Genomic DNA, 15110 nt, shown 5'->3' with positions numbered 1-15110 from the left:
TATTTTTTATTGTTGGTAAGATCATAAAGTTATGCATTTGTCTAAGTAATGTAACGTCACAATTTAGCTTGTATTGTTGTTGACGTCATGGATTTATGTGTATGCCTTCTGTGACGTCATAATGACTTTGCATTATTGATGACGTCATACTTTCTTGTGTAAACAACTATGACCTCACAATACCTGTTTTCAAAATAAACAGTCTCCTGATGAACGGGGAATCAACCCGAGAAAGGCCTAGAGACGCTATCTCTGTCTTTTGTTCTATTTTTCATATATATATATATATATATATATATACCAATTCGTTATTAATATGATACAGGTAATAATTGAGTGAACACAATATTAGTATTTATCCTCCTTGATGAATGTAGTTAGTAAAGCACTGAATTGTTTATTTCTGATATTTATTATTTATGTTTATCATCTTTAACAAGGGCTGTACCAATACATTTTTTTATTTGTTTCTCTCCTCATGTTAGAATACTGCTTCATACCGGTCTGTTGCTGTAGACATTGTACAATTGTACCAGTCTACCAGATACCTTATCATTAAGCAATCTTACAAAAAANAAAAAAAAAAAAAAAAAAAAAAAAAAAAAAAAAAAAAAAAAGTAAACCAACGACCGGGTGTATTTCTTCAGAGGAATATAACCGATTCTGTTTGAGAAACTTTTATTGTCTTCCTTGTGTTTTTTATAAAGCGACTGCACACTGTTACAGTTTTTCTACATTGCTGCTAAAAATGGTAAAACTGTCTCGTTTGGTTATGTAAGGAATGTGTGTTTATTGTTTTAACCGATATAGATACTGTGACAGAAACATAATGTGGAGATCAAACGGGGTCTAGACGAGCACTAACATAAAAACAAAAACAAATAACAGTTCAATGGATTCAACATAGCGTACACATAGGAAATTAGCGCCATAACCTATGTACATGGAAGGGAAGACCAACGGTGGCCTTCAATGACCATTTATTTATTGCCTTTGTCTTGTATTTTTTAATACTGGCTATAACCTATAATCTATAACCTATCAGTGCTGACCTATACATGTATTATTACTTGGGTCTGGTGGTATGGAAGTCCATGCGATGTGCTGTCGATTGAACACCTAGCAGCAAGTAGACTCTTCACATGTGTGAACGGACTAAATAATGAAACAGGGTGATTTATTTATGATATATGGTCTCTTTAACTAAATATGAGTTATCAAACTTTGATTACAGTTTACAATTACATTCATTCAATAAAAATAGCCCACTTACTTTGTTTTCTGTGATATTTCTAAGGCATTTGATTGAGTGTTGCATGGAGGGGGGGGGGGGATTGTTGAAGTGAAATTACCTTCCTATGTAGTATCGGGATTTTGTTTAGATTTTAGAATGCTTCATGAATCATGTTACATGTAGTAACATATCCCAACAATTGTTTATTGGAAATATTAAATCTTCTGGTAATACAACACATGCATGCAGGTGTGCCCCCAAGGATCGGTTATTGGCCCGTTGCTATTCATTCTTTATATTAATTATATAACAGACAATATAGAAAGTGTGTTTTTTTTTATGCCGATGATACTTCTCTTTTGTGTTTCGATAAATCTCCACAAGTAATTGAACATCATATTAATAGCGATCTCATAAAATATACATCAGAGGGCTTTTATGCGGTTTGTTGAATTTAAACCTGCAAAAACAGAGGCTTGAATGAATTGGATCACCTCATTGAAATTGACTATTGACCTTGTTGATAGTCATAAGCATAAGGGAGTTATCATCGATGCTAACTAACCTTTGCAGGTCGGGGATGGAAAAAAGAATACACCTATCGCAAGAGGCGACATTTGTGTGAACCCGCTGCAGAATTGGGCATTTGCTTTCGTGCCCTTTTTTCAGAACACAAAAGCGACACAAAAAATCTTCTACATACCCTTTATTTCCTAGCACCTTGCTTGGCGATACCTACCTATTGGTTTTGATGAATAACGTTGGCCAAGGTGAGGAAGGATTTGAGGAAGCAAGGCCGGGACATACTTAAGTCCTGAAAAATGGTATACCCTGCTTAATAATCAGCATGTTATAGGGTAATAGCAACAACTGGTTCATCCGTTGTCAGTATAATATGATCGGGCGGAATGCTGTGCTTGTTGATTTCGGCATGGTATTTCAGTGACATATATAGTCGGCATCAGATACGCGCTATCACAAGGAGGCAATTAGACCCAACATACCGTGCCTCCAATTACCATACACACATGCACGCATACACAACACACATGGAGACACGTCCTTAAATGACATCAGCTGTTCATCGGACGTTAAACAAAATAAAACCAATTCAAATCGATGCTAACTGTATTGATAATATATGTGCAAAAAGTGGTTAAACAAATATTTGTCATCCGTAAACTGAAATATACCCTGAACCAACGTACATGTACACTGAATAAGACATGTATATCGTTTTTACCTCCTATTATTAAATATTGCTGTGAACTTTTAGATGGTTGTTCTCTTACTGTTACCGATGAATTTGAAAAGTTACAACTTAAGGCTTGACTTATTATCACTGGTCGACCTTCTTATGCTAGCAGACAATCTTTATATAATAAGACTGGATGTAAATCTCTAGCACGTTGGACCTCCCGTTGAAGATTACTTCAGGTATTCCATAATATTCATAAATACATAGCTCCTAACTATCTCAACACTCCACCCCCTCCCTTGTCGATAACTCTCACTATAACTTGCGAAACGCTGACAACTACAACCTACAACAACCGAATCCAATATCTATCGTCGTATCCTCCCTTCCTTCTACAACTACACTTGTGAACAAGTTACCTACAAATGTATTGATATTAGACACAGTACAACGTTCTTATCATTCAGAAACGTCATTCGAGACATAAACCTGCCTCTTGTGCCAAATTTCCTTTTTATTGTGATCGGAAAAATAAAATTTTACATGCAAAATAAAGAATGCTTTCTAGTATCTAAAAATTACCTATTTCGATAAAACCTTACTGGTGACCAATGTTATACATGTGGCTTCCCTATCGAAGACACCGGTCATTTCTTTATTTTATCTATGATAACTAAACCGAACAAATACTAAGTTTTTTTGTGAATCAAATTGAAAACATTCCTTTTACCCTGCATTTACTACATTGCAGAGATACCCCCTTTCAGAACAAGAAAACACAACGATATTTATTCATACTCAGCAATATATTCTCGACTCTAAGAGATCATTACCAGATACCTGTATGTCAATAGTACATGTAGTAGGTTGATATGATGTTTAAACATATACAACTCACAAGCTTAACAGAAGAATGCCCAGTTCAAATAACATTCACCGGCATAACTCAAAAGATTGAATTTAAAAACAATGCTACGACCAGGGAATAAATGAGAGAATGTGTATATCTATTACAAAAGCAGCGAACGTCTATTCTCATACCGATGAAGTTTAAATATACTGAATATATATATGAACTTTTAAGCCGAGGAAGCATTTAGCAGAAACTTATGAATTCTGCAATTATGTGAACTTAAAATATTACATAATGTGTACATTCAGTTTTAAGGAGGTGATGATAAAGGGGCGCGCGAGCTACTGATGCAGACGCAACGCGGTATGTTAACAGGCGTGCCGTTGCTGCATTGCATATTACAACCCAGGAGAATGTGTTTCATATTTTATATTATAGGAGGCAGAACCAGCAAATCTAAAACAGATTCCAAGATATTATTTGAATGTAGAGGATATGACAAAACCCATTGATCAATAGACACAAGTCGATAGGCACTTAACATTTTCTAAGCCCAACTTCTCCTCTCGCGGTACACATCCCTTCGAACATGTCTTAATATCATCGAACGCACTGGTTTGCTTAGTGTGTTTGATTGGTTTCAGGTGTATAACTGCCCTTTGGAAATTGCAGAGGAGCTACTATACACCTTAACTTAATAATTCCCAAAGATCTCCATATCAATCTCCCTCGACATAACTTGAACTCTTCGAGAAAAAGAAATCCGTGTGTTATTTTACGAAGTAAAGTCGACTTTTAATAGGAATATCGACGTAGCAACTTGACATGCTTTTAAAATCAGGTTATGTTGTAGCATTCTGACCTGTTTTGAAATCAGGGTATTTTGTTGCAGCCTGACCAGCTTTTGAAATTAGATTATTGTTTTGTTTACTGTCTTATAAATTGTAAATAAAGATTGATTATTGATGAGGAAACTTCATACTGATGAGACGTCAGTACGTGCCTTCCCCACAGATCTGTATTTTTTTACCTTTTAAATAAATGACATTGAAGACTGCATAAAGATGTTGTTTGCAAGCGACACTCCCAAACGAATTTGTTGTTGACACACACGACGTTTATGTGGCGTTCAACAACCCCAATTATAATAAACAAGATTCATCTTACTAATGTGAAAGCTAAGAGAGTTGTAGGTGTATTCTATCTGAAAATGACGGTGGAAATAAACATTAATTATAGGGCTAATAAAAAAAAACTGTTTAAAAAGGAAAAATACTTTAACTGGAAACTGAAAACTGTAAACTATTCTTTGGTCCGAAAATCTTATACCGGGGTGTAGAAATGCCTTGTTTTGTTTTCACTACTGCATTAAATAATTAGGTGTTTGTACGAAATCTTCGTTACACTTTTTAAGGCTGCTATAAAAGACTTCAAAGCCTGGGGACGTTAAAGAAGGTTTTAAAAAGTCTTTTCAAAGGTAGGGTCAACCCCTATTAAAGATAAAAATGTGTTTAAACCATGTCTTCGTGTTAATATAATGCGGTCATATGTATTTTATATTCTTGTCAAGTGTTTAAAAAAAAGTACGGAGATATATATATATATATGTATGGGTCAAAGAAGTAATATAGACGGTAAAATCCCATATAACCCTGGATCCTAATGGAGGTATGTCTGTAGGATACGAATTACTTAAAATATGATATGGGGCAAAGAAGTAATTCCAACAGTGTTGACAAGTTTAGGTTGTCAAATTTTCGGAGCGATCCGCTCCTTTTTCAAGACACAGTGAAACAGAACAGTTACATGTACATATACATCCACGTTTTTGATATCTCTCGTTGACTCACTTTATGTGATAGCGCATCTTGCGCAAGAATAGGGCCTTGTCCGCGATGCTCTCAGCTTAATTGCTGCCTTCGGCTGTCTTTAGCCGAGGGGACTATTGGTTTTATATAATAGCTATATTTTCTATTATAGTATATCAGTTCTAGCTTCTTGTAATATGATGTATATGTACATATAACTGTTCTGTCTCACTGTGTCTTGAAAAAGGAGCGGATCGCTCCGAAAATTTGACAACCTAAACTTTTCCACACTGTTGGAATTACTTCTTTGCCCCATATATATATATTTCTCATTACTTTCCGTAATTGATCATAGGAAGGCTCTTACCATTGCTTCATTCATATATCGGTGGAAAGGGATGTGCTAGCCGTTTAGTAAAAGGGTGTTAATGCAAGGAGGTTTCCGGTTAAACCGGCATTTCTAGAATATACGGTTACGGCATGGGACTCTACAATCTTAAAGCAGACAGTGCAAGTTAAATTGCTTTCAATTGACATTTAAAAAAAATCTGGTTTTGAGATCTTCCCCATCTATTCCGACTATCGTTTCTAAGGAAGTGCCGACATTTTAGTTTGTCCTTGCTTGGTAACGAGTATTCATCTTAGCCCATCCGCTTTTCTTTTATATGTGCTAGAAGGAATTGGTATATTTGACTTAGAATCGGATTTAAATAATTCCTGAAAAAAGCAACAAAACAACATCAAAGTGTCAAAATAATTATAATTCGAACTTATGACCAATGGAAATATTTTATGGAGACCGTTGAAAAAGTACTAGGAGAATAGGACTAGATGTTCCGGACGGGAAGGAGTCTTTTGCTTCTTCGACGACACCTGCCATGTAAATTTATATTAAATCAGCGTATGTCACGTCCTCACACCGCGAACTCGGGAAGTGACAACAAAATAAAAACGGATACTAATGAGCATAATGAAGAAATTTCAACCGTCATGTCAAACAACGAAATAGCATATTTACAAAAAATACAACGTGCATATATTTAATATCAAATAAGACGTTTTCCATCTTTCATTGTCCCACCAAACCGCAGTATTACACGATAGATAGTTAATGTCAATGTCATAACGAGAAAACAGTAACTATATAAATGGTTACAATAAACAGAGGCCATTGGTAACGAGGTAATGGTGCCATAATTTCCGGTCTACAATTAAAAATGTTATGTAAGGCTTAGACTTAAACAGTCAAGATTTACCGATTAGAGCGTCTGACGACTTATGTCATTATAAACTGACAGCTGCGGTGTGCATCATGTTGATTTGTCAGATATGTCGCTTCGTTTCAATTAAAATCAATGGACCTGATATACACGAGCTATTGTGAAAACTTTGTGATATTTCTGTACCGGAAACTGTTATCTTTAGGACAGACCGGGACATGTAGCCGGAAACTGTTATCTTTGGGCCGAACCGAAAATGTAGGATCGTTACGGGTGTACAAATGGGACATACTGTGCAGAAAAACCGCTAATCCTGTAGATGTATGATTATGTCTTGGTAGATGTATGATTTGGTTTCGGTAGATGTATGATTTTGTTTCGGCAGATGTATGATTTACTTTCGGTAGATGTATGAGTTTATCTTGGTATATGTATGAGTTTATCTTGGTAGATGTATGATTTGGTTTCGGTAGATGTATGATTTAGTTTTGGTAGATGTATGAGTTTATCTTGGTAGATGTATGATTTAGTTTTGGTAGATGTATGAGTTTATCTTGGTAGATGTATGATTTTGTTTCGGTAGATGTATGAGTTTATCTTGGTAGATGTATGATTTTGTTCCGATAGATGTATGATTTTGTCTTGGTAGTTGTATGTTTTTGTTTAGGTATATGTATGATTTAGTTTTGGTAGATGTATGAGTTTATCTTGGTAGATGTATGATTTTGTTTCGGTAGATGTATGAGTTTATCTTGGTAGATGTATGATTTTGTTCCGATAGATGTATGATTTTGTCTTGGTAGTTGTATGTTTTTGTTTAGGTATATGTATGATTTTGTTTTGGTAGATGTATGAGTTTATCTTGGTAGATGTATGATTTTGTTCCGATAGATGTATGATTATGTCTTGGTAGATGTATGATTTTGTTCCGGTAGATGTATGAGTTTATCTTGGTATATGTATGAGTTTATCTTGGTAGATGTATGATTTGGTTTCGGTAATACAGCAGAGTGGTAATCCGTTTCGGGGTTATCAACTAAAAAGTGTAATGACTTCACGCATTTATATGGCATTGCCTTGAAACGTTAATTAATTTAACCTATCGGTCCATCGATGAACATTAAAACAAATGCCCAGAACTTGAAAATTAATTATATTATGCATTATATTAATGGCTGCCTGCGATGTTAACCATAGGAACATGATAATTAATTAACAACTGGAGCATTATAATACAGTTTATAGGTTAGATCAACACTCGGTAAACATGCCATAGCTGGCCCACGAATCATGCGACGTTCTTAAGTCTAAAACTTTCGTGAATTTTGTCTTAGCCAATCACTTATAACGTCATGAAAAGTGACGTTATGCGTCGTGATTGGACAACCAAAAGTCTAAGATTGATTAATGATCCCGGGTCCTGGTGTCCTTGTGTCCTTGGGTCTTTTGGCGAATACTCAAATACTGTCAATACGTGAAAATTTACACTGTAAACCGAAGCGGTTTCAAGCTTTTATTGAACTGAGGCTCCACTCCCGCCAACGCTCTTCATGGTGAAGATAATGACTTGCTAATTGATACTCGCTATAATTTCTTGTAATGATTACTCTGTGATTTTCATCATATCGTCACGTTTTCCGGTGAAGCCATATCTCAGAAAGTGCAATTTCATTATTTTTAAAAATTGCGTTTATAAGTGAGTTATGTTTGCCAGGTCGTCATTCAAGCCTAATATCATCTTTTCCGTGTTTGTTCCTGAATGACTATAAATTTAAATATCCGCGATGAATATGTTATATTTCCGGATTAATAATTTGGCAGAGTATTGCCCTGATAAACGACGGAAATTACTATATCATAGAAGCTGGATGATGGCCTTACTCCCGCCATCATTGTAGGCTTGCCGTCCATGGTCGAGAGCAAGGATGATAAAGACTTCTATGCATGCTGCAATTACTTGTCAAAATTGCTCCCTAATATGTTTTCAATTATGTTGTCACATTTTCAAATAAATCCATCGCTCAAAAAGAGGTATGGCTATTATCCAAGTTCAAAATAACCAATCAAAAGTGGGCTTTTGAAACCATGTAAGTTATTAGATATATGAAATTGGTTGTTGATATTTTTAGATTTATTGAGTTTCATTTTTGTATATCATTTTGTACATGATAATCTGTCAGCCAAATTGTAGAATCGATATCAGTCATGGCTACAGTCAATGGTTGAGGGCACAATTTGCCGAGGAATAATGTAAAAGCTGAAATAATTCGTTTTCATTTTTCTTTGATATTTTTTGATCTTTGTTAATTGCTTTGTTTTAAGATTCAATCAATAGATCCATAGCTTAAGAGCAAATATTTAATTAACCTAAAAGTTGTCGAAGAAAATTTTAATGACCGCATGATAGCCGAACGAACGTACATTCCTTTGATCCAAAGTTTGTTTTCAAGTCTTAATTATCGATGTTATGTTGTAATTTGTTGCTATCAATGATCAATTATTTTGAAAGTACATGTGTGTTCATTAAACTTTAAATACCAACAAAAAAATCATGCTTCCTAGTTTGTCCTCGATGATTTTGGTTTAGGAACAGAAATTCAACTACCCTGAAAGTTGTCGAAGAAAATTTTAATGACCGCATTAATAGCCCAACGATCGTACATTCCTTTGATCCAGAGATTGTTTTCAAGTCTTAATTATCGATGATATGTTATAATCTGTTCCTGTCAATGATAAATTATTTTGAAAAAAGATGTGCGTTCATTTAAGGAATGAAATGTATTTTTCAACATTCATGAGGTCATAACAACATTGGCTTTCTAGACACATGTTAAATATGTCAAGAAAGCCAATGATGTTATGACCACATGAATGTTGTTAAAATAAATGTCATTCCTTAAATTAACATTTTTAAGTTCTTTGAATTTTCCGATGTAAGCATAAAAAAGAGTATTTTTTCTCCGCTTATACATTTGGGCAACGCATTAGAGAGAACAGCGTTTTTTCGCGGGAAAATGTAAAACTTTTGTCGGGGGTCTTAGCAACAGCGTCACAACAAAACCAATAAAATATAGTTAAATTTTAGAATTTATACAAGTTGTTTATTAATATCACATTCTTTACACACATTATTTTAGCTTAAAAATCAAGCCAATCATGTTTAATGTTAAATCATATAAGAATAACAAAGTTACATGAAGGGCTGTTTCACGGCGGACGTGAACCAAGTACGTCATGTGCTACGTCAATACGCAGTGATGACGTCACCTGTGGTATGCATTTTTGTCAATGGGTCAAAGCTTACAGAATGTAAATATCAAACTTTAAATATCAACAAAAAGCCATGCTTCCTAGTCTGTCCTCGATGATTTTGATTTAGTAATCTCTCAGAGCGTGGTGTTACGAAGGTGTCGTGTAATCGCTGAGCATCTAGATAACCAGCGGAGTGTAATGATGATGTAAGAGAGCACGCAAGCGCAGTAGGGGAAATATCTACATTTGCTCTGCATCCTTCCATTGTAATGCATTTCGAAGGCAAAAGTTGTTATGAAACTATAACAATATTTGATATTGTAACGTCATCAAACTCGATTGTGACGTCATCAAATTCATAGTTTCCAACACTTGATTTGCTGTTCAAAAACTGTTCGAAATAACTCAATAAAGCATAAGTACTCTATCAAAATGTAAATATTAATAATGAACATTTTAGCAAATATTGTTATGGTCCTTAAGCAATATTTGCTAAAACATCCATTGCTTAAATAAACTGTACATGTATCTGTTATTCCGTCTTTGCGTATTGCAGAGTTATCTTCTCTTGGGAGCAGGTATTGATTGTTACGTCACTTGTTTGTGAGAGTAACGTCATCAATTTCTGAGAAAACGACGTAATTTTCTCACACAACCCAATGACGTAACGATCAATACCTGCTCCCAAGGGAAGATAACTATGCAATACGCAAAGACGGAATAGTGATGGTCACAGACTGTCATACTTCTGAGTGCAAATACAAGAAGCAAACATTTCATATAAAAAACACGGCAGTTCTGCCAATCCATCGATCGAAACCTTGCATAGACGAAAGACGAAAAGGGTGATGATTCGATGAAATTCACAGTAGGATCACTATTATCTCAATTTATAACACTTTTCTGGGTTTTTACTTCTAATATATTTCTTCATATCTCTAGTTACCAAGAGGTTATCCATGGATCCTGTGTGATCTTATCTTGTTTATCCGTCACTATGGGTTGAGAAGCGTCATTCATTTTTCCAAAATCAGATTTAATAATACGATAAAGACACGCCATATTGAGGCTGTTATTATACAGACATCTGTGAGCATGCAGGTTAGGTACTTAAATCAGAAATTTGTCAACACTAAAGAGATTATTTGATCATTCTTAAGTTGGAACATGACATTATATTGGTCATTCAGCATACTTTGCGATGGTATAACTACGGACTACCGTCCGCTTATTTCTCATATGAGACTAAAATGTCAATAACGAACAATGACGTGAGTCCATGTAATCCGCCTTAATTTGAACGCTACTGACGCTACCAATCTAGGGGAGAGTGACCAATTTTTTATGAAAAAATACTCTACAACTATCTTCATTTCTTTCAGCTGACTTAAATTAGTATTGGGAGAACCCTGATATATTTTGTTATATCATGATTATACCCACGTGTCGCCAATAAAACTCATTTGGGAGTGCATAATAACGCTTTCGCTCATTCGTATCTACACAGAGGGTAACTTGTACACATCTCTATTTTTAAATCACTATATTTAAATTTATTTAGTATTTTAGTACATACCCCCTTTAGGCGTGTCATACATGGATTATTTTAGTACATACTCGCTTTAGACTTGTAGTACAGGGATTAGTTTAGTACATTCCCTCTTTAAGCTTGTCATACATGGATTATTTTAGTACATAACCGATATAGGCTTGTCTTACAGGGATTATTTTAGTTCTTACATGTACCCGCTTTAGGCTTGTCGTACAGGGATTATTTTAGTACAACCCTCTTTAGGCTTGTCGTACAGGGATTGTTTTAGTACATAACCGCTTTAGGCTTGTCGTACAGGGATTGTTTTAGTACATAACCGCTTTAGTGAGAGAGTAATTCTTAGAATAACAGTCTAGTTCAAAGTATGATGATTTAAAAAAGCTGATTTCCGTTATGTATAAATTGTTGTGTCTGTTTGGCTATTAAGATGTTTTCTTGATATGACAATTCGTATAGTAGTAGCTGCAAGTCAAGTGGAATGCAATCATTCAATTCGCGGTAGAGTTTAATTCTCTGATCCGCATAATTATTGCAAGTAAAAAAAACCTGATATGTATCTTCGATAGGATGTCCACATTGACAGTGCTGAAAATCTATGAATTTAGCATGAAATAAGTGATTGTTTAAGGTACTAGAGTTATTTCTCAATTTGGTGTGTAAAATATTACTTTTTCGATCACCAATGAGATAACATATAGGGACTTGTATTGTATTTATTGGCCTGCGAAGATTATCTTTGAAAACTGAGTTTCAGTACTTACCCGCTTTAGGCTTGTCATACAGGATATGTTTGAGACATTCGATGTGATACCGGTCAATCTCACGTTGTTGGTCATCTTCACCAATGAAAACCCTGCCCTGCAACGGGAACAAAAATCCGGTCACTTTTTTCTTTACATAGAACGAAAATAAAAATGAAAAAAAAAACATAAAAAAGTAGCGTACAGCTGAAATCGCGATAAGCGCTCCAACCAAATTAATACATAATTTAACTATTATTGATTAAATAAATCTAATGGTGTCTTCAGTAATAACAAATATATTTCACGACTATGGCTTATATTTTGATATATTTGCCACACAAGTAAAACATATTTGTTATTACTGAAAACACCATAAATTAAAACATGAAAAATGTAATGCATTAAAAAAGGCGGAAATCAGAAGCGTAATAATTAGCGCCATATTCAAATGACTATACGCTTGACTACAAGGTTGCGCGCCATTTTGAATGGGATACTTAACGTAATTCCGACGTTTTCTGCTATTTTTTGGTATGATTGTTTATAAAAATGTTATAAATTGTATATAATTATTCAAATACTTAAGTTTGTATACCAAACATTTGCCATAACAACCACTTATTCTACCGTCGCTTCATTTGAATCTGAACAAAACATTGTTACCTTTGAATACAGCGAATAGAAGATACCGTTATGATTGGTCAATACCAAAAAGAGATATTTTTATACTGTGAAAATATCACATTTGATATCTTAATTGATAGAATCCGATATTTCACTGGCAAAAATGTAATAAATACAGTTTTTTAACGATTTCTGAATTAATACGTAGATCAAAATATCGGGAAATAGTATAGTGATTAACTAAAGCAGGAATATAGATGAGTTTCTCGGTACAGTAAAGCATGTGGCCTAGACCTTTATTATTGTTAACTACATGGTGCTGACCATTGTTTATTGAAAGCCCATATTTCTGGTCGTACAGATGCAGTTCTAAGAGAGTGTGTTTGACCTCTGTTTACTGATATGAAGTTTGGGGGTAATCAAACTGTCTGTGTATACCGACTGATAGGGTGCACTAACTTTACTCTGAATATCGTTTTCGGTTCAAGTTATATACAAGCAGAGGAATGTTTATATTGGAAACAACGCGGTCAGGGTTTGTTGTGTTTCTAGATCACGTGGCGAAAAAAGTGCAGCGATGTCTTACAATGAATCTTTCATTTTCCAAAAACGAGTTCGAAATATAAATTTTTTAAAAACCTTATGAATGCCAGTTATCACATATCACACGTGAAGGCAATGGATTTTGAAGTCGAACACCTTCATAAGGACATTACAAGACACTCCAAGACGACTTTCTATGGTAAACGTGAATACGTCAAATCGTTGTCATTCACAGTAGCAACGTTCCATATTTGCACGTCTCTATGTGTATCAGAATGTTTTGACATATTTATTCTGCTGACTATTATATTTCACGTAACAAGGGTTTTCTATTAAAGATGTTTCAATCTACTCTAAAGCAATTTGGAGTTTTTCTTCATGGCCTGGGTCCAATTCCAATTAATGACATGTTTGCTATATGTTAGAGCGGTTTGAATCGATTATATTTTGTTTATTTTACAACAATTATGAAACATGTAATTTCAACTTATATTAGTCACTCTTATTGGCCCGGATGTTAGCGCGCGGGGGTCCTATTGTGGGAGGAATCCAAAGTAATCGGACAAAACCCACGTGATCGGGCAGGTGACCCCCTTACCTGTTCACGTCCGATCGGGGAATCGAACCCCGGTCGCCTTGGATCGATTACTTTTGTACTTTACGGTATGACTGGTGCCCCTAACGGTACAACAATGAGTTCTTAGTACCTTTCTGAGACACCTAGATTCGCCTTACGTGTATTTCGGATGCTCAAAGGATTTTTTAGCGTCTCTTTAGTTCTAGGTTTTTACCCTTCTTACTTTAGCAATTTATCTAACGATAATCAACAAGGAACAAAAGGAAAACGAAGTGCATATTATCTAAGGATATTGATCCCTTTTGTACCAATAATCAATATTTAAGTATAATTTTATATATAAAAATTAACAGCTATGTTTTTAGTTTTGTCATTATACAATGTACATGTAATAGCAAGAGGTTATTTGAAATGATTACAAAAATATGCATCAATAACACGTTTGGGTGTTCAGCTTTGCCATTGGCTGGAAGGTGTTACAAACCCGGTGGATATAAAATGTACTTACGAGGAGATGGTTACCAACAGAATCATGTTTAACTAAGAGATATATCAATGTAGCCTGTTTGTTTAACACTTTCGTCCTGTTCTACTCGTCGTGTCTCGGACTTATCTTGTCAAATGGCGTACTCAAAAGTTGCAATGCTGTGTTGAGTACTACTGTCTTATCAATTAGGCATTTCTTAACTGAATAAAAGAAGGATAATTGCCCTAACATAAGTGGAATTGGTGTATTTAGATTCCTCTCCGCACAGGCGATGTGATATACATTAACGACAGGTATTGGCGATAATACGTACTGACATGTCTATCAACGCTGGCCTTTTATCATTTCTGACCGTATCTTAGCGCGACCCGAGCGATTGTCTGGACAGCGGTCAACCCGATACAAGCGAATATGATCCGCCATCCACACATCCTGATGACTGAGAGCTAAATGGAACAATCTCATATTAATGTGAGACAGTGACACGTGTTTGGCGGCTGTAGACGAGTGTTTGATGACATCTGTTTCCGTCAGGGTTACTTCCAAATGGGGAAATTGACCGATATTGTTATAAGTAACCTAGCAGCATTGTGGTCATCATTTTTTCCTCTTTTGCATAAAATATAATATGGAGACAACACAATTAATGGAATCGTCCCCTCCTTTGAGGTTGTGACAGGGAAATCTCCTACCCGAGGGTTGATGTATTTTGGTTGTCTAACCCGAGGCTCCGCCGAGGGTAAGACAACTAAAAATATCACCCCGAGGGTTGGAGATGTCTTTGTTACACCCTCAAGGTAGGGGATGTTTAGTTTTCTCCCATTCAATTATTTTAGTCACAACTCCACCGACAGTAGTCTGCCATGTTTGTAAGCAAAAACACATGTGGGCTATGAATATCGTTATTCACTTGTGATGACGTCACAATTACCGGTGACACATTTTAATGACGTCAAAATGGAACACGTGCTAATCGGCACGAGCCTATCTCCCCCTAGGGGGTGACTCTATTATTCGTG

General features: G+C 35.3%; 1 protein-coding gene across 1 annotated transcript in view; it reads right to left on the bottom strand.

Moving 5' to 3' along the window:
• The window catches only part of LOC110464312 (secretin receptor-like), a 73368-nt gene that overhangs the window by 29097 nt on the left and 29161 nt on the right, over window positions 1-15110 (bottom strand). Inside the window, exon 2 of the mRNA XM_021519461.1 lies at window positions 11879-11975. Coding sequence (XP_021375136.1) covers window positions 11879-11975 — 97 coding nt within the window. The remainder of the gene's footprint in view (window positions 1-11878; window positions 11976-15110) is intronic.

Source organism: Mizuhopecten yessoensis, unplaced genomic scaffold (genome assembly GCF_002113885.1).
Source record: "Mizuhopecten yessoensis strain PY_sf001 unplaced genomic scaffold, ASM211388v2 scaffold10985, whole genome shotgun sequence".
Classification (NCBI taxonomy): Eukaryota; Metazoa; Mollusca; class Bivalvia; order Pectinida; family Pectinidae; genus Mizuhopecten; species Mizuhopecten yessoensis.
The sequence above is the reverse complement of the archived record's forward strand: the minus strand, read 5'-3'. Positions and strand labels throughout refer to the sequence as shown.